The sequence below is a fragment of the Carcharhinus amblyrhynchos genome, chromosome 2 (genome assembly GCF_965287045.1).
Source record: "Carcharhinus amblyrhynchos chromosome 2, sCarAmb.v2.hapA, whole genome shotgun sequence".
NCBI classification, from domain to species: domain Eukaryota; kingdom Metazoa; phylum Chordata; class Chondrichthyes; order Carcharhiniformes; family Carcharhinidae; genus Carcharhinus; species Carcharhinus amblyrhynchos.
The window spans coordinates 19,164,345-19,182,951 of record NC_137325.1 but is presented as its reverse complement, the minus strand read 5'-3'; the positions used below and the strand labels follow the sequence as shown (position 1 = coordinate 19,182,951).

Sequence of the window (18,607 nt, the reverse complement as noted above, 5' to 3'; positions counted from 1 at the left end):
GTCAGTTAACTGGAGCTTTTTTCAGCGATCGGTGGTATTCTGCTGAGAGGCAAGAGCATCAAAGATGAGGAGTAAATGCAGGCAAATGGGAACTGGCGTGCAGGTCAGCCATGACTGACTGGATAGTGGCTTGAAGGGTTGAACGGCCTATTCCTGTTCCTAATGTTTCTTTAATTTTCACAGTAACCCAAATAGAGGACCTCACAGAATATCGAGCTGGCCCAACTACACAGCCACTGGCACAGAATTTGTAAACTTCACTGCAGACAGATCAGGCTGGATAAGCAGATCTTACCGCAGACAGCAGACAGCCTTTTGGAGCAAAACTGTTCTCAGGATGCAATCGGAGGAATGGTGTAATAGTGAGTCACTTTCACCTGTGAATAATATGACGACGGCTAGACCTTCCAGCACCCAGTCTACAGTACAATGTAATGAAGGGACCCAAGATATTCTGTCAATGAACCTGACTCCTGAAGAAATAGTCACTGCATTCTACATTAGTTTTGCTCTCCTATTCATTGAAGCATTTGTTATTTTGGGACTGGTGTGCAAATTGTACATGCAACAGAAAAAGGTGAAGAAATTGCAAGATCCACTTCTACTGTCCAAAATGTTTGAAGTACCTTTCAAGGGAGTTACTGATGAAAACACTCGCACTAAGTTTTGAAAAGCACTTTTATTTCAAACCTTTTTGTAAAATACAAAACATTTGGTTTTTTTCAAGTTGATCCTTTTACAAAAAGTAAAATGTGCAACTAGAATATCTGATCCAAAGATAGCTATATTCTGAGAAAATGTAGAATCTGATCATGAGCAGCAGGGTAATGGATTAGGCAGATGCATGGTTGTGAGTAAACAGAAAACCCATTCTGTTCACTGATAACATTCTTTACTGTCATACTGAAAAGAGCACCAAGAATAAAGATGGGTGCCTACCTAAACAGACCTACGTCTGCATTTTTGGTTTTGCCAATGATAATCTGAAGTTAATAAAAATTAATACATTTAGGTCAAAAACAGTCAAATGAAAAGCACACAATTACCAGCATTCACATGCAAAACACTTTTTTCTTTAACACCAGTTAACATTTAGTGAAAACTTACTACCCAATATCTTGAAACCTAGAGAGTGCTAACAGAATGGAATAAGATGCACCCTGTAGGTGAAGTTAATTCCCTCAACATTGCACACAGAAAATCACAAATTAACTTAACTTGTTAAACAAGCATTGCCCTGCCTCCATACAACAATCTTACCAAATATGTTAAACCTTCAAAACACATTTCACAAAAGCACTTCTGAATTGTCTTCAACCTGAATAAATGAACTTGCCTGTTCAGGTTTATTCAATTTAACTTTAGGTGTCACAATATGATCTGACTGTACAACAATAACTAAAACATTTGTTCATTACAAAATCCAGATAAGTTGTTTTTTTTAAAACTACTGCTTTTGACAACAAGTTTGCAACAGTAAGAAAGATAGAATGTAAACAACATTTTGGATAATCTGACTGTTTGCAAAGAAACCTTAGTTTTTTTTCCCCTGTTGCCTCTTCAATCTTCAGTAAATTATAATTGTATTAATCCACAATGTAGGGCATGAAAGAGTGATCTGTAGTCTAAACAGATTTCTATAGTACAAAGATTGTGATAGCCTTATTTAAACCACCTATAAATTGCACAACTTGTTTAGGCTTTAAACTTGCTAAAATTAAAAAAAAACACATCACAAAACAGCACTGTCTAATTCTTAGCTCCATATAGTCATTAAGGTATGGAATCACCAATTCATATTATCTTCATCATAAAAAATTACATTATCCCTTTTTAAATACTTGGCACTTTTTTGTGTAAACATATCTCTGGCTCACACCGCCACCACCCCACCCCCCACCCCAAACTGTGACATAATAGTTTGAGTCAAAGTATTTTACAATATCTGGATTTTGCTCAAGGGTAGTAAGTGGGTTTGAGTGAACTTTGCTCGTTTTAAAAAACTGCCTATTCAGGTGTCTCAATTCACTCAGTGCTGCAGTTACAGTAAGATTACTACTCGATTGTAAGAGTAATGGAATGTATTTCTCAATTCATTACAAGCTCGAGTTCTAGAAAGCATCTTTCAAGTTTAAAGTTTATTTATTAGTGTCACAAGTAGGCTTACATCAATACTGCAATGAAGTTATTGTGAAAATCTCCTAGTTGCTATATTCTGATGCCTGTTTGGGTACACGGAGGGAGAATTTAGCACAGCCAATACACTTAACCAGCATGTCTTTTAGACTGTGGGAGGAAACCCATACAGACACGGAAAGAGCGTGCAAATTCCGCACAGGCAGTGACCCAAGCAAGGAATTGAACTGTATCCCTGGCACTGTGAGGCAGCAGTGCTAACCATTGCGCCACTGTGTAGTTGAACTACAAAATAGAGTCCTGGGATTTTCTTTGCGGCATGAATGTGACACTGAAACTAACTGTTTAATGCTGTTAGAAAGTATTGCTTATGCCACATTGAACTGTGTCAGTAATTTCAGATCAGCGAGATCCTACCACATACTAACGACAACCTGTTTGTGGGGAGATTAGGGGCCAAACCATCAAGGTATTCAAGAGAAACTTCTTTATCATAGTTGGAATATGGAGGTTCCTACCACAAGTAGTAACTGAGATGAATAGCAAATTTAAGGAGAAGCAAGAAGGAGAAGGAAGCAGAAAGATAATCTGATGGGGTTAGGCAGAGGCAGTGGAGGTGCCCCTTGCTGAGTTAAACACCAGCAAAGAAGATTTGGATCAAGAAGCATGTTTCTGTGCTATACATTCTATGTAATTCTAATACACTGGAACATGCTCTTCAACAAAAATCTAAGCTTAACATTAGTGTCTTGGGTCAACTAAATAACTTCACTAATGTGACTCAACAGGCAATTTCTTAGTAACAGAATTTTTGGTCATGGTCCCTCACATTGGAACAGCCAAATTGACCCTATGTGAAAGAGCAACTTAAAATGATTGCTCAAGAGATTCTTGCTCCCTGAAAAGTCAGCTGAAGTTGCTTTAATGTCCTGTCCTCACTGAATATGATTGAATTTACACTGGTATTCCTCCATCCAACTGTTATATAAGACAGACCAGATTTCGTCACAAGGAAGGACAGAGGTGTTTCACAACAGTATCTATTGCATTGCATAGATACACTTAAGGAAAACTGGATAAGTACTTGAGGGAGAAAGAAATAGAAGCCATATGCTGACAGGTATAGGTAAAGTAATGGGGAAAGAGGCTCACGTGGAACAAACACTGGCATAGGCTGGTCAGGCCACACATCTCCTGTGTTGTAATTCTACTCAATTTTGCCGAGCATGGCAAACAAAACCATATGGTTTCAGGAACGTTTTTGATGTTGGCTAGGCATCTGTCATATGGGGCTAATTTGTCGAGATTGAAGAGTTATTCTACTGTAACTTGTCAGGAACAATGTATTATCAACTCGGAAAGAAATAAATATATCAAAAGGTATTAACTATCTCCAGTATCACTTTAGTATCAAAATACCATGCAGTTTACTGAGGTCAATATTACCAACCATTAAAAAATCCATCATGGCTTGACAGCATACCACAAATATGTTTGTCTAACAGTATGGTTGATGAGTGGCATTATAACCCTTGTCGATCGAGTTTAGTTTCTTCCCTTCTTCAAACTGCCTGTCCACCACCATGGATAGAGCTTCTAGAAACTTCTCCACAGTTACAGACGATGACTTGAAAGAAAGTTGGGGGGGGGGGGAAAAAGATTAATTTAAACACTTCTCAATGCACTGGAACATACCAACGACCCAAATACAAATAAAATTGAATTGTAAAAAAACAATTTAAGGATGAACAAAACAAAATGCAATTTTTTATTGTGTTAATTTAGATGGATTTGAAGAATGCCAATAAGATATTACTATTTGTCTTTATAATGCAATATTGCAATTTGTTTAGCCTTTGGTCCTAAGTAGAGAGTTTCAAACATAGTTGTAAATGCATCAAGATGCCAACCTCTGAATCTTTGAAATGAACCCTCCTGTGCTGGTAGGATCTAACCTGTAGTAACTGTATGTGAAACGAGAGAAGTTAACTCGAGACCTACTGCATGCTGGTTCCCAGCTTTGTAGAAAACAGTATGCAACAACAACATGCCAATTTCCTTCTTAATCACCATTTTTACAACTTCATTCACAGGATGTGGGCATCACCTGTACGGCCATCATTTGTTCCACTTTCTCTAAATGCCCTTGAGATAAGGGTGATGAGCCACTGTCTTGAATCATTATAGTCCATGTCCATGTGAGGAAAGTACTTCCATAGTGCTGTTATGTAAGCACCACAATTTTGACTCAGCTGTATGATACAGGAACAGTGATAAATTTAAGTCAGGGTGGTTGCAACTTGGAGGGGAACTTGCAGGCGATGCCATTTTCATGCACTTGTTGCCTTTAGTCCTTCCGGTGAAAAGAGATCACAGGTCTGAGAGGTGTTATCGAAGATGGTTTGTTTCCACAGTGCATCTTGTGGACAGTACAGAGGAGGGTGAGTATGTTTATGTTGGTGAACGGGGTTTGAATGATCAGACAGGCTTGCTTTGTTTTGGATGGTGTTCAGCTTGGAGCATTATTGGAGCTGCAACATCCAGGCATTCCATAATCATGCTCCTAACCTGTGCCTGTTTGGTTGTGCAAATAGGCATTGGGAAGTTAGCGGAGTCAATTCCCACCTTCTTTTCTGCTCTTATTGTCACAGTATTGCATGGCTGGTCCAGTTGGGTTTCTGGTTAGGTTCGTGGACATTGATGGTGAGGGTATTGAATGTCAAGGGAAGGCAGTTAACTCCTTTCTCTTGTTGAAGATGGTCAGTGCCTAGTGCATGTATGGCACAAATGTCATTTGTCACTTATTAGCTCAATGGTGTCCAGACCTTGCTGATAGGAGGATGATAGCTTCATTAGCTAATGAGTTGTGAATGAAACTGACCATAGTGTGTGCAATCATCCACAAACACACTGTCTGTATGGACTTTACACATTCTTCCTATGTCTGCGTGTGTTTCTGCTGGGTGCCCAAAGTTCAAAGATGTGCAGGTTAGGTGGATTGGCCATGCTAAATTGCCTGAGTGTCTAAAGATGTGTAGGTAAGGTAGATTAGCCATGACAGGTGTGCTGGGTTACAGGATAAGGGAGATGAGCATAAGTAAAATGCTTTTTCGGAGAGTTGGTGCAGACGTGATAAGCCAAACAGCCTCCTTCTGCACTGTAGGGATTCTATGGATTCCCACTTCTGACCTTAAGTTTAAGCAAAGGTCATTGATAAAGTAGCTACAGGTGACCAGACCTCCAACGTTGCCCTGAGGAAATCCTATAGCACTAGGTATGACTTTATCTACTGAAGGCATTCCCCCTCCCCCCCGTCCCCTCGATCTTCACTGACTTCAATTTTACTCTGCTTCTTGATGCTGCCTTCACCTAAAGGGTAGCCACTCTCAACTCACCTCAGGAAGCCAACACTTCTGTCCATGTTTAGACAACAACTGTAATGAAGTCTGGAGTTGCATGATCTGACAGAATTAACTCTCATCAGGACAAACATAACTCAGGCTGCTTTGGACAAGAGAACGGCTCTTTTGAGCAGGGGAATGGAATGGATAAATTGCTATCCAAGCCATGAAAAAAAAGAAGCATCTGTAACCACCCAAAAGACAGGGAATAGGAAATTGAACCCATTTTAAAAAGCCTCTGTATTGCTCAAAATTGCAGACAGGATTCCCCAAATAAGCAGGTTCATTGCTAAATCATAAGATTCCAAAACTAAAGAGTTAACTTGCATTTACATAGTACCTTTCATAGCTTCAAGGTGTCCCAAAGGACAATTAAGTATTTTTTGAACTGTAGTCACAGCTTTAATGAATGGAAACACAATAACCAACTTGTGCACATGCTCCTACAAACATTAATATGATAATGACTAGAAAGTCCATTTTAGTGATGCAGACAGATGAATAAACATCAGATGACAGCCAAAAGACCAGTGACAACCTCTTTGAAATAGTGCCATGGAGTTTTATGTCCACGTGAGTGAGCACACTGGGACACTGTTCATTGTCTCAGGTGAAAGTTCGACAATAGAGCTCGCTGTCAATATTGCGCTTGAGTGTGTTAGCCTGGTTTATGCGCTTGGGTCTTTAGGGTAGGATCCAAATTCCTAATTCAGAGGAGTGTACTATCACTAAGCCAAAACTCCTTGTGATCAAATAGTTGTTTGATAATACCAAATTTAAATATTGTTGAAAAAAGATATGTTGTCAAACATGTCCTATTTGCTACATTTGATAAATAATCCTGAGCATGCTAAGAATTATGCTGACAACCAATTCAACATCATCAGTCGGGTTTGTAGTGTGGCTCACTTAGGTGTACCAGAGACCACAAATATTAATAAACAGGCCCCTGTTTTTTGCAGACAGGAAGAACATATACACACATTGCGTCTATTTCAACTAAATAAAATAGGTGACAGCCATTCTCTGGTTCAAACGTCTTTATCAATCCAGTAAAACCTAGTTTGAATTTAAACAAGCTTGGCAGCAAACTGTCAATTCTTACAAATTGTCCTGATGAGTACAAGATGAAGTTTTGACAATGGAGTATTTCTTCAGCAACACTCAAGCCCTTGTGATCAGATGGACTGGACTAATCTGGGTAAATTTGTGCCCCTCTCATCACTAATATCCTTGGTCAGGCATTCCAGCCAACCTTACCTAAGTTGTGTCAAAACAAAATTAAGGTAACCATCTCAAAAAATGCTAGAAAAACTTTGCAGGTTAGCCTCAGTGGAGAGAGGAACAGACGTAATAGGGCAGATTATCCCATTCCGCCTGCCACAGGAACTGGAGCAGACAAGGGGCAGACCATGGAAAGGATCATTGACCTCAAGCGGGATTTTCCGGTTTCAGGGCAAGTGCGGCCAGAAAATCCAGCCCAATGTTTCAGGTTGACGATTTTGTGAATTTTGTGATGATCCCTAACACAGAATATTTCTAGTATTCTTTGTTTCCAGCATCTGAAGTATTTTGCTTTGCTAAGTGTAGTAATCTAATAGTATTACCCCTTGGCCTCCACCATTCTATAGTCGTCTAAGCCCACTATACCAGCAACTGAAGTAAACATACTTGCAAACTGATTGTGAAAGAACTTACCTGAACGTACAGTGCATGAGCTAGGAAAGGTAGCTTTCGCAAAACCCGTCCACTAAGTCCTTCACTTTTCCTGTGTTTAACAAAAATAGGGAAAGTCTTCACGGTGGAAACATAGATTCACAAAAAATGTCAGTTTTTACATAAAAACAATTAGCAGTACTTCAATCATAAAGCCAAGAACTCATTAGTTAAGAATGTGAGAGATAAGAAAATGCATCTTTTTGTCCAGTTGATAGCAGTTAGAAATTACTGATCATGATCCATCAAGTAGTGTTATTATCCTGCAAGTACTAGAGCGACATTGCAAATTTTGATTTTTATTTTTTAACAACTCCCAATTTATATATAAACTTTACTTAATTAAAGACATACAAGCAGTACACCCTTGTTAGCTCAATAATGGAAAGTACACACGGACAAGTGGTAAGGAGGTGCCAGCACAGCTTGAGTAATAGAAACTTACACTGCAATATTCTTCAGCGCCAAACTTAGCCTGGACACATCATTCTCCAAGAAGCTGATCATCTGCAGCTCTCTCAGTGTGAGAAGTTGCTGTCTAGGGTAGATGATCTGGCACTAAAAATCAAAATAGAGGTAGTAACTCTAAATACATCATCTTGTTCTTTTACTCCCCCTTCCAAAAACGTTCATTAGCAACCTCAGCACAACAGCTCAATATTCATTCAGCAAACTGAGGAAATGGTACCATACCTTCATCAGTTCCTCCAGACAAGAGAGGAAGATCTTAAAAATGGCTGTAGCAGATGGTGGTCCAATGTACTGCTTGATATCTGCTCGGTCCACAAAAGCCAAGTCTATTTTTTCTGTGATGTTTGACGTAGTCAGAATTATAACATTGGGGAATCTAGGGTTGAATTCAGAGAAAAAAATTCATATATAGAGCAAAGAACTCAGGAGTGTAGAAACTTCATTACTGTCAGTGTACTATAGTATCTCATAGTTAGAACTGAATCAGAACAACCTATCTTCTCTGTTGGGACAGAAAGCACACTGCCACAAAACACATGGTAAATAGGGAGGCCAGCAGGAAAGAAAAATATATCAAACCAAGCATTTATCTCCTCTATTTGCACTCTATAAATTTCCCTCCCCTTTTATTCCAAAGTTTGCTTCACATTTCATTTTAGCTAAAAATCCTTCACCTACAAAAATACTCACCCAAAGGCAAATGAAACGTTAAATTTAAAATCAACTTGTTTTGTTTTCCCACAGAGAAATTACTCAGTGGTGCTGTTATCAGTTCTTAATATAGGTATTTTATCACGTCTCCCATTAAAATGGGCATACTTAAAGTAATATTCACAGTAAATTCTTGAAAGAAGCCTGTCAGTGCAGGCTTGGAGGGCCGAAGGGCCTGTTCCTGTGCTGTAATTTTCTTTGTTCTTTCTTTGAATATAGTTTCAGTAAATGTAAGAGCAATGCCTCTGAAGTTCACCCAAATATTAGCACATCAGTCTCTCACTATTTAAAATATTCTGCCCTTATATATCTCCTACCAAAATGGATAACTTCATGTGTCAATACATTATTCTATCTGCCATGATCTAGTCTACTCACATAACCCATTCCGCAGCTTCTTCTGGTGCCTTCTCATAGCTAATTTTTCTACCCAGCTTTGTATCACTAGCAAACTTGGATATGTTGAATTCAGTCCCCTAATCTAAACCATTGATATATATTATAAATAACTGAGGTCTAAGTTGTGACATTACCATACCTTGAAGAGATTTTTTAAAGAAAATCATGCTCTGTGTTCACAGCGTTAGTTGAGGTCATTGTTGCCCGTTGTCTACTATAAGCCCTTGTATTGCTCCTTAATTGGCTTAAGAGGGCCTCAGGTACTTTGAGATTTATGACCCTGCATTGTTAGGAGGAAAACTGGTGGGCAAGTGACAGCTCTTTCATTTTCAGTTCTGAGCTGCAGGTTAGTTTTTAGAAGATACAGCAAGCTGAAAAGAAGTGTTTCCCTCTCATTCTGTTTTACTTGGAAACTCTGCTTGTTATCTTGAAGGTCTTGCTTCCCTGGAGTAGAAAATCTACTGTCGGTGGCTTGACCAGAGTCTGCCCAGAGTTCTGGGAAGCTGTTCTGACTTCAAACTGTTCTGGGCCATCAAGGCGACCACTAGAACTTACAAGATTGAGTATTTTCAATTCTCCAACAAAAGGACTCAATTCCAGCATCACAGGAATTTTAGTCTTTGCTGTGTTGAACCTGTTTAAAAGGGTTTTGTCAATGGAAGGTTTTGGTTTGACTGGAACATCTTAGGTATATTTGTTAAGGATTCTACATTATCGTGGTTGTTTTGTCTATAATTGATAAATGTTAATGCTAATTTTCTTTCCATACATGTTAACTATGTTCTTAAATAAACTTTGTTTGATAAAAGCTCCCTAGTTGGTCATTTGAATCATACCTGATCCTAGCCAAATTCAAGATGTAAAACTTATGATCTAGGCAGGCTCCATAGAACACTTTGGAGTTTCTGACTTGAACCATAACAAAGTCCAGATTCTTGTTATATTCCATCACTTAAAGCCTGCCAAGCCCAAAAATGACTCTCTTATTCCTAAATTATATTTGTTGTCCTTTAACCAATCCTCATTTCATGCTAATACATTCCTTTTACATGAATCAGTTACCATAGTTGCAATAGGCAATAATTAAAGTAAGTGATATGTTAGTTTTATTCCAAAGGGAGTGGAGTACTGGCAAATAAGTTTTAATGCAATTAAATAGGGCCTTGGTGAAACCACACCTGGGGTACTGTGCATTCTTACCTAAAGGATGGATGCAAGTGCCTCAGAGGCAATGCAATGACAGTTCAGAGATTGATTCCTGAGATGAGGGGAACGTCCTCTAAACAGACATTAAAGGAAATTAGATATCCATCAGGATAAGGACATGTTCCATGCTAGTTAGGTGTTATCTGGTTATGTGCCACCATCTCCTGCAAGAGACAGGAGGTGGTGTATCAGTGGGTGCAGTGCAGTGTGCTTGAGTGATGTGTCTGTCTTGGGTGAATAGCTGGTACTTTGTGTAAGCTGTAAGGTTTGCAGCTGTGCCATGTCTATGAGAGTGAAGTGTTGTTACGCCAAGTTATGATTGATAGAAAATGTTAAGTGAGTGAGTGAATAGGGGGGTTGATGTATTGAAGAATGGAAGGGCACGTGAAGGTAATGATTCATTCGTAAAGATATGGCACTTGAAGGTGCTCCACTGACCTTGACGATTGATATAAGGTTTGCACCTAGATGCTCAGAGCTAGACTGCTTTTATCAACAGCAATGGCAATCTTCTCTCAATGTCTGCCTGGAGGACCTTATCAGACTACAGGAGCTCCTTTTTCCTGTCCATATCACGTACCAAGATTTCCAGAGTGCTGCATCAAAGGACTTTGGAGACACTCTCTGCTCTGTTCTTTCATTTGTACTATTCTTCCTGCTCAGAGACTCTTTCCCAGCCACTTTCAGCTGTATCCGCTATTATAATGTAAATCCCCTTTAGGGCTTGTATTATAAATACAAGTTCATGGTTCATCGTAATATTTTAGAGGCAATTGTTAGTTCTGGGAAGTTGAAAGTTAACTGTAGAAAATTTCAATAAAAGTAGCTAAAGCAACTTAAAGACTATTAGGCTTAAAAGTTTAGGACCATGTTGACTTAAGAGGTTAACAGCTACAAAAGATCATAAAACAGCAGGTAGGCTTACTTCGCAGGAGAATTAGAGACGAGGTGTCTACGCTGTTTGCAAAGAAATGCAGTCCAGCAGTCATTTTGTTTTGGGAGTTAAAGCTACAATTTAATTTAAAGCATTCAGTGAGCCCTGGAAAGCTATGTCTTTATGGAGATGGATGGAGCTTAAGAAATTTATTGGGTTTCAGTTTATCTATGTGTTTGCTGAGAGAGTGTTTGGTAGGAAGGAAAAGGCCTTAGCGAAAATATATTGATTTTGGTACAGCCTAGGCAGCAAAAATGCTGCTGTTAGCTGGATCTCTGTAGTTGCAACTCAGGAGAAGCCCAAGAAGCTGGTAGCTAGCTCTGTCATTAAGGGTCGGGAGAAGTCCTGGGAGCTGAGAAGGTGGCTGACTTTGTGCTGAAAATGGCTAGGGTTTAGACACAGTCCTGGGAGCTACTTAGAGCTAGGTATAGCTGAGGAGATTGGAGTTTGGTGAAACCCAAGATACAGTGCCAGCCCAGTGAAGCTAGCTGGTTATTAAAGAGCTGAAATTATGTTGATGAATAGAGACAAGAAAGCATATTTGGAAATCCATGGGTAGAGAGTCTCAGGAGACAAGACTGAAACCCTGGAGACGTGTAGGCGTTGGGGCAATCTGAGTTGGAGCAGCTTGATCTTCAAAAATGAAAAATTTGGAATCCTTGTGAGAGACCGAGTTTCAATGAGATTGGTGTTAATTGTCAGAATAGGTTGCTGAAAATGCATGGAATCTGTCTTGTTCACATATTCTTCTATTATGCAGTGTAGTGTACTTGACCACACTTTGCCTATTAGTTCACATGTACCTCTCATTAACCCTGAATGCTATAAAATAATCTACAATATTTATCTTGTATTCTATCTTTCCGACCTTGTACAGTAAAGTTTATTTTTATTTGTTCAAAACCTGTGGAATCTTGTGGCTTTATTCTTTTGTTTCGAATCTCAAACTTTGTCTACATTAAATAAAACATTACTGGTCCCTAATCGGATCTTATCAAAAACCTGGGGATCTGGTCTCGGATCATAACATATGCAGGCTGCTTTTAAGTAATCCAGGCTATGCTGAAGTGGTGCTAGCCTTGCATAAACTTGGGGGCCCCACTGCCAAGAGGTGTGTTTAGCACCAGGCTGCATGCTACAAGCAGTATACTGAACAGACAGAAACGTTTGTATGAATGAAAGAGCACGGGTTAATCATATTATCCAACTTTCCCCTTTAGATAGCAGATGCGAAAACCTACAAAGAAAATTAAAAATAAAAAGGTACTTATTTTCTTTCCATTCCTCTCCCCGTTCTGCAGACAGAGTAAAACACGAGATGTTAATAGGTTTCAGGGAAAATCTGCAATTAAGTTGCAAAGCAATCATGACCATTATGTGGCAAAGCAGATTGCTATTAGGGTTAAAAAAAAACTAGTGATACAAAATCAGTTAATATTGGAATCTGCAGAACTATACAAAATATCCAGAAGGAGTTAAGCCCTGATAAATCAACGACAAATTCAGCTATTCTAAATGTGGCTCATTAACGGGTTAAACTGTCAAAGTACTATGTGACTATGTGCTATATACAAACAGCTGTAACAGTTAAAAGCTTACCTTTTGATCTGGTCTATTTGTGTCAACACAGCATTAACTACTCGAATGGCATCAGATGGCTCTGTGCCAGCCTTTGAAGCATTCCTAGCTGCTGTCAAACTTTCAACCTGTAGCACAAGGGACACGAGTTAACCTTGTAAAATAGGTCATGGTCTAAGTTCAGCCTTCCAGGTAATGTTTGCTAGTCAAATTCCTTCAAAATCAGTTCATTATTGAACAAGTAATGTTTCTTTGTCTCTTAGAATAAAGACGTACCATGAGTCTTTGCATGGATGTGTTTAACAAATTTAATTCATTTCAATAATACATTAACGGGTTCAAAATCTTTAATATGGGGCTCCTAAAAATAGTGACACCCCAGACAACAAAAAACAGTGCCGCAGACGCAGCAATTTTAGCAGAGACTTGGGAATCCAGTTACATTGATCATTAAAATGTCACGGCCAAGTACAGAAAATAACGAAAAAGACTAATGGAATGTTGGCCTCTAAAGGACTAGAATACAAGGTGATAAAAGTATATCGTAGCTACACAAAGGCCTGATTAGACTACATCTGGAGTGTTGTCAGCAGTTCTGAGCAACACACCTTATATTAACCTCAAAGGAATTGTAGCATAGATTTACCAGAATGATACCTGGACTTCAAGGCTTAAATTACAAGAGGAGATTACACATACTTGGGCTGTATGCCGCGAACTTAGAAGGTTGACGGTTCATTTGATCAACATTCTCACAATTTTAAGGGGGGCATTAAAAAAAGGTAGACAGAAAGAAACTATTTCCACTAGCTCAGGAGTCTAGGATTAGGGAGCATAATCTAAAAATTAGAACCAGACCTTACAAAATAAGAAACATGCATATGGAGTTAGGTCACAGATCAGCCACAATCTCAATGAATGTTGGAACAGACTTGAGGGGCTAATAAAATGAGAAAAATCAAATAACAGAAATTTGATGACCCTTTTAGGTCCCTTTAGAGATTCTTAGGGCATGAATTTAATTCAAAGTGGGGGAGTTTTGAATAGGTTAAAAGGAAACTTGTTAAGATCTGTGAATTCCAGTTTGAACAATTAAAACTGAGAATATTGGATATCGAAGGCTGACTAGGATTTGCTGTTGTTTTAATTGTCCCAGATGATGCCAAATGACAAAAGCCAAGATTTAGCAACACAAGCACATGAAAGTGGAAAGCAAATCGGCAATCAATGGTTATTGCAGGTTAAATAGTAAAGTGGAATCATCTAACCCAACCACTAAGAAGTTGTTACAAGGGAAGCAAAATAAAAACAAAACATTGAAAACTCTGAGCAAGTCATCCCAAATTCTGTGTGGCAATGAAGCATGACCTCATACTCTGGCACATGAGCATTTATTTAAGTAACTTCTTCCTTCATTCTGCTATATGTCCAAATTTCTTTAGAAACACGTGATTGTGCATAGGAACAGGGGTAGGCCATTCAGTTCCTTAAGTATGTTCCACCATTTATTAGATCATGACTGACCTGTACTTATACTCTTCATTGATCGTATCCCAGATGGGAGCCATGTCTCAAAATCTCATCTTTTGCCAGCCATGGCTCAGTTAGCAGTATTCTCACTTCCGAATCAGAAGGTTGTGGGTTCAAGTTCCACTCCAGCACCTGTGCACAAAAATCTAGGCTGACAGTCCAGTGCAGTACTGACAGAGTGCTGGATTGTCTGAGGTGCCATTTTTCCAATCAAACATTAAACTGAGATTTTGTTCGGTGACTCACCTAGATATAAAAAGATGCCTTGGCACTATTTCAAAGACCAGCTGTAGGGTTTGTTCTGGTCAATAGTTAGCCCTCAATCATCATAGAAAAGCAGATTATCTGGTCATTATCACATTGTTGTTTGTGGCAGCTTGTTGTACACAAATTGATTGCCATACTTTACTATCTTTCAACAGTGATTGCATTTCAGACAAGCCTCATTAGCTGAAAAGCAATTTCAGACAATTCTGAGATTGTGAAAGACTAATATAAGACTAGCTTTGTTTGATAACTAATAACATCCTTCTGTCAAAAACACATCTTACCATCTTTCTAAAGTTTAATGTCCCTCACAGGTACTACATCCTCTAGTAAGTTATTCCATTTATGGAGGTTATACCTCAGCATGTTTATATCTTTTCTTGTCTAAACTTGATTCTCTGTCTCCCAGTCCTTGAACTCGTGTTGATACTGAACATCGTTTGGGGATCCAATTTCCTTTCAGGACTCAAATACTTCATTAAGTTATCACTAAACCTGCATTTTTTTTTCCAAAGCATACATCCCCAATAAACATAAGATGCATTGTTCCATTTGTTTGCCTCATTTTGTACTTTCATACTCACTCTAAGATCAGAATCAACTTATAGGATTGCGCTCGGAACCAATGCACACTAGGCAAAGTCGTGAACATTAGAGTTAACCTCTTGGCCTAAAGTGAAGGTGGGTTTTTTTTAAATGCATAATGTAACTACATGAAGCAGAGTAGAGAAGTTCTTCATGTTTATTCCCCTAACACCAAAAATAGAATAACCGGTCATTAATTTTATAGCTGTTTGCCGGATTTTGCTCAGCACAAATTGGCTGCTGTGCTTGTTTACATAATATTGACTGCACTTCATTGGTCGCAAATCTGTTGGATGTCCAGTTACTAAAGATTCTACATCAATGGGGTTTTTAACCAAACTATTAATTGTACAATGTGCTAAAATAAATTTTAAACTCATGCACCTATTAAAACATGGAACTTAGTAACCAACTTTCCTACCAACTTTCTGTCAGCTAGCAGTGGTACAAAGCAGTTCAGTGACACCTAGTGGCAGGTGAGCACGTTTGAGCTGAATTTCTAGAAATCACAGATTTTATAGCACAGAACTGAACCACTCGTCTGTGCCAGTGTTTGTGCTCTATACAAGACGCCTCTCACTTTATTTCATCTCCTAAGACTCAATAAAATAACTTGGAAAACATCACAATGAACTGATTCAAACCTGCCTCAATGGTGTGTTAGTGTAAGTTTGGATGTTCTTTAGGACAGAATGCATCATCTTACCTCATCAATTAAAACAAATACAAGGGATTCCGAGTCCATTATCAAGTCCCGAATGCTTTGAAACATCTTTGTAACAAGTTTTCCACTCTGTTTAATGAGACATTTTAAAAATGTAGTTAGTATTAACATGCTATTGCACTGAAGTTGATTCTGTTGATAAACATGAAATGTTTGCAGATTTTTACTTAATGGTGACACAAAATTTTTATTCCTGTTTTCATTTCCGCAACAGAAATTGGCAACTATGACAATTAATACTTGCCAATCTCATCTGTTCACAACTTCAATGGTTTGTAAAACCAACCTTGCATTCAGCCATTACTAAAACCTGAGTATTTAGTAACAGTTTTTGGATAAATATGACTGGTTTTCCGTGTTTACTCAGAATAATGCTCTTTTTTAAAAAAATTTATTTGTTCATGGGATGCAGACGCCACTGACTAGACATCCCTGACTGCCCATGAGAAGGTGGTGAGCATAACTTCTTGAGCCACTGCAGCCTGTGTGTTGTCGGAACACCCACAGTGCTATAAGGAAGGGAGTTCCAGGAATTTGACTTAGCAACAGTGAAGGAACAGCGATATTGTTCCAAGGCATTTTGGTGTGTGGCTTGGAAGTGTTGGTGTTTCCACATGCATCTGCTGCCCTTGTCCTTTCTAGGTAGTAGAGGTCGGTTTGGAAGATGTTGTCAAAGGAGCCTTGGTGAGTTGCTGCATGCATCTTGTAACGTAGTACGCTGCTGCAAGTGTGTGTCAATAGTGGAGAGGCAGATATTGTAGATGATAAATGGGGTGCCAATCTAGTTGGCTGTTTTGTCTTGGATGGTCTTGAGTCTTGTTGGACCTGCACTCATTCAGGCAAGTGCAGAGTATTCTATTACACTCCTGATTTCTGCCTTATAGGTGATGGACATGCTTAACGGAGTCAGGTGGTGAGTTACTCTCTGCAGAACTCACAGCCTTGACCTGCGTTTGTAGCCATAGTATTTGTGTGGCTGATCCAGATCAGTTTCTGGTCAGTGATAATTCCCAGGATGTCGATAGCGAGGTGTTCAGCGAAGGTAAGGCTATCGAATGTCAAGGGAAGATGGTTAGATTCTCTTTTTGGACATGGTCATTGCTTGGCTTTTTCTGCTGCAAATGTTACTTGTCAAGTATCAGCCCAACCCTGAATATCGTCCAGGTCTCGCTGCATGCAGACACAGACTGCTTCAGTATCTGATCTTTCAGAAGATATCCCCACGTCTGACTTTATGATGGAGAGAAGACCATTAATGAAAATAGGCGGGCCAAGGACACTATTATGAGGAACACCTGCAGCAATGTCCTGGGGGTGAGATGAGTGACCTCTAACAACCACAAACAGTCTTTCTGTATGGTAGACAAGACTCCAACCAGTAAAATCTTTCACTCTGATTCCCATTATCTTCAGTTCTTCTAGGGCTCCTTGGTGCCACACTCTGTCAAATGCAGCCTTGATGTCAAGGGCAATCATTCGCACCTCATCTCTTATGCAACACAATTTGTGTAGATCTACTCAGAATATATTAAAGAAAAGTCAATCATTTTAATCTTAAAATTCATAATCTAAGGTGTAGGCACAAGTGGTTTAGCAAATGTTAATCATTAAATTCTGTGCCTAAGAAAGTTAACTGCATTTAACAATATGATTTTAATAAAATAAAAAAAGTTTCTGATTTGTAGGGTGAAGCTTTTAAGATTATAAAATAATTTTGTCATAAGAAAATAATTTGTGTGTGAATTTGTACGGGATGAATTTACCCCATGTTAAGAGGGCTAGATTTTAAGAGCAGTGGTGTACTTCTGAGGCTGTACAAGACGCTGGTCAGACCCTATTTGGAGTATTATGAGCAGTTTTGGGCCGCGTATCTAAGCAAGGATGTGCTGACCTTGGAAAGGGTCCAGAGGAGGTTTACAAGAAAGATCTCTGGATTGAAGAGCTTGTCGCATCAGGAATGGTTGAGGACTCTGGGTCTGTACTCGTTGGGAGTTTAGAAGGATGAGCAGGAATCTTACTGAAACTTACAGGATACCGTGAGGCCTGAATAGAGCGGACATGGAGAGGATGTTTCCACTAGTAGGAAAAACTAGAACCAGAGGGCACAATCTCAGGCTAAATGGATGATCCTTTAAAACAGAGATGAGGAATTTCTTCGGCCAGAGAGTGGTGAATCTGTGGAACTCTCAGCCACAGGAGGCTGTGGAGGCCAGATCATTGACTCTGTTCCTATGTCTTATGGCCTTACCTCAGAAAACCACTTGGAGAAAAGACTATGGCTGTTGATTTCTACCAGCTGTCCATACCGATACCTGAAACACATACAGTTGCAATATCTGTGCCTTGAAGACTCTAAAATAAAATTGACAATACACGTTTTCATAAAAATACAATGAAATGAGCTGAGAATGTTTCTCCCTCTGAACTATGGCTATTTTGCATTTCTAACTGCAAAATTTTAGTCAGGCATAAAAATAACTAAATAAAAAATTTCATATTAGGTTATAATTATTAATTGAACATCATAAAAGCATGGGTTAAAGCACAATAAAAGCTGTGGTTACTGAACACACCCACAGTTGTAACATTCAGGTTCTTACATCACCAAGATTTACTAGGATACTACCGGGATTTGACAGTTTGAGTTAGAAAGGAGAGGCTGGCTAGACTGGGACATTTTTCTCTGGAGCAGAGGAGGCTGGAGAGTGATCTTATAGAGGTCTATAAAATAATGAAGGGCATAGATCAGCTAGATTATCAATATCTTTTCCCAAAGGTAGGGGAGTCTAAAACTAGAGGGCATAGGTTTAAGGTGAGAGGGTAAGAGACAAAAGGATCCAGAAGGGCAATTTTTTCCGCACAGACGGTGGTGAGTGTCAGGAACAAGCTGCCAGAGGTAGTATTAGAGGCAGGTACAATTTTGTCTTTTAAAAAAAGAGTTCAGACAGT

At 39.0% G+C, this 18,607-nt stretch overlaps 1 protein-coding gene across 2 annotated transcripts in view; it reads right to left on the bottom strand.

The window, feature by feature from the left end:
* Window positions 1-1,931: 1,931 nt before the first annotated feature.
* The window catches only part of trip13 (thyroid hormone receptor interactor 13), a 31,963-nt gene continuing 15,287 nt past the window's right edge, over window positions 1,932-18,607 (bottom strand). For both annotated transcript variants that reach the window (XM_080215530.1, XM_080215531.1), the window contains exons 8-14: window positions 17,907-17,970; window positions 15,641-15,727; window positions 12,574-12,680; window positions 7,947-8,100; window positions 7,699-7,811; window positions 7,236-7,305; window positions 1,932-3,763 (exon numbers count right to left, since the gene is read on the bottom strand). In XM_080215530.1, coding sequence (XP_080071656.1) covers window positions 3,635-3,763; window positions 7,236-7,305; window positions 7,699-7,811; window positions 7,947-8,100; window positions 12,574-12,680; window positions 15,641-15,727; window positions 17,907-17,970 — 724 coding nt within the window. In that variant the 3' untranslated portion in view covers window positions 1,932-3,634. The remainder of the gene's footprint in view (window positions 3,764-7,235; window positions 7,306-7,698; window positions 7,812-7,946; window positions 8,101-12,573; window positions 12,681-15,640; window positions 15,728-17,906; window positions 17,971-18,607) is intronic.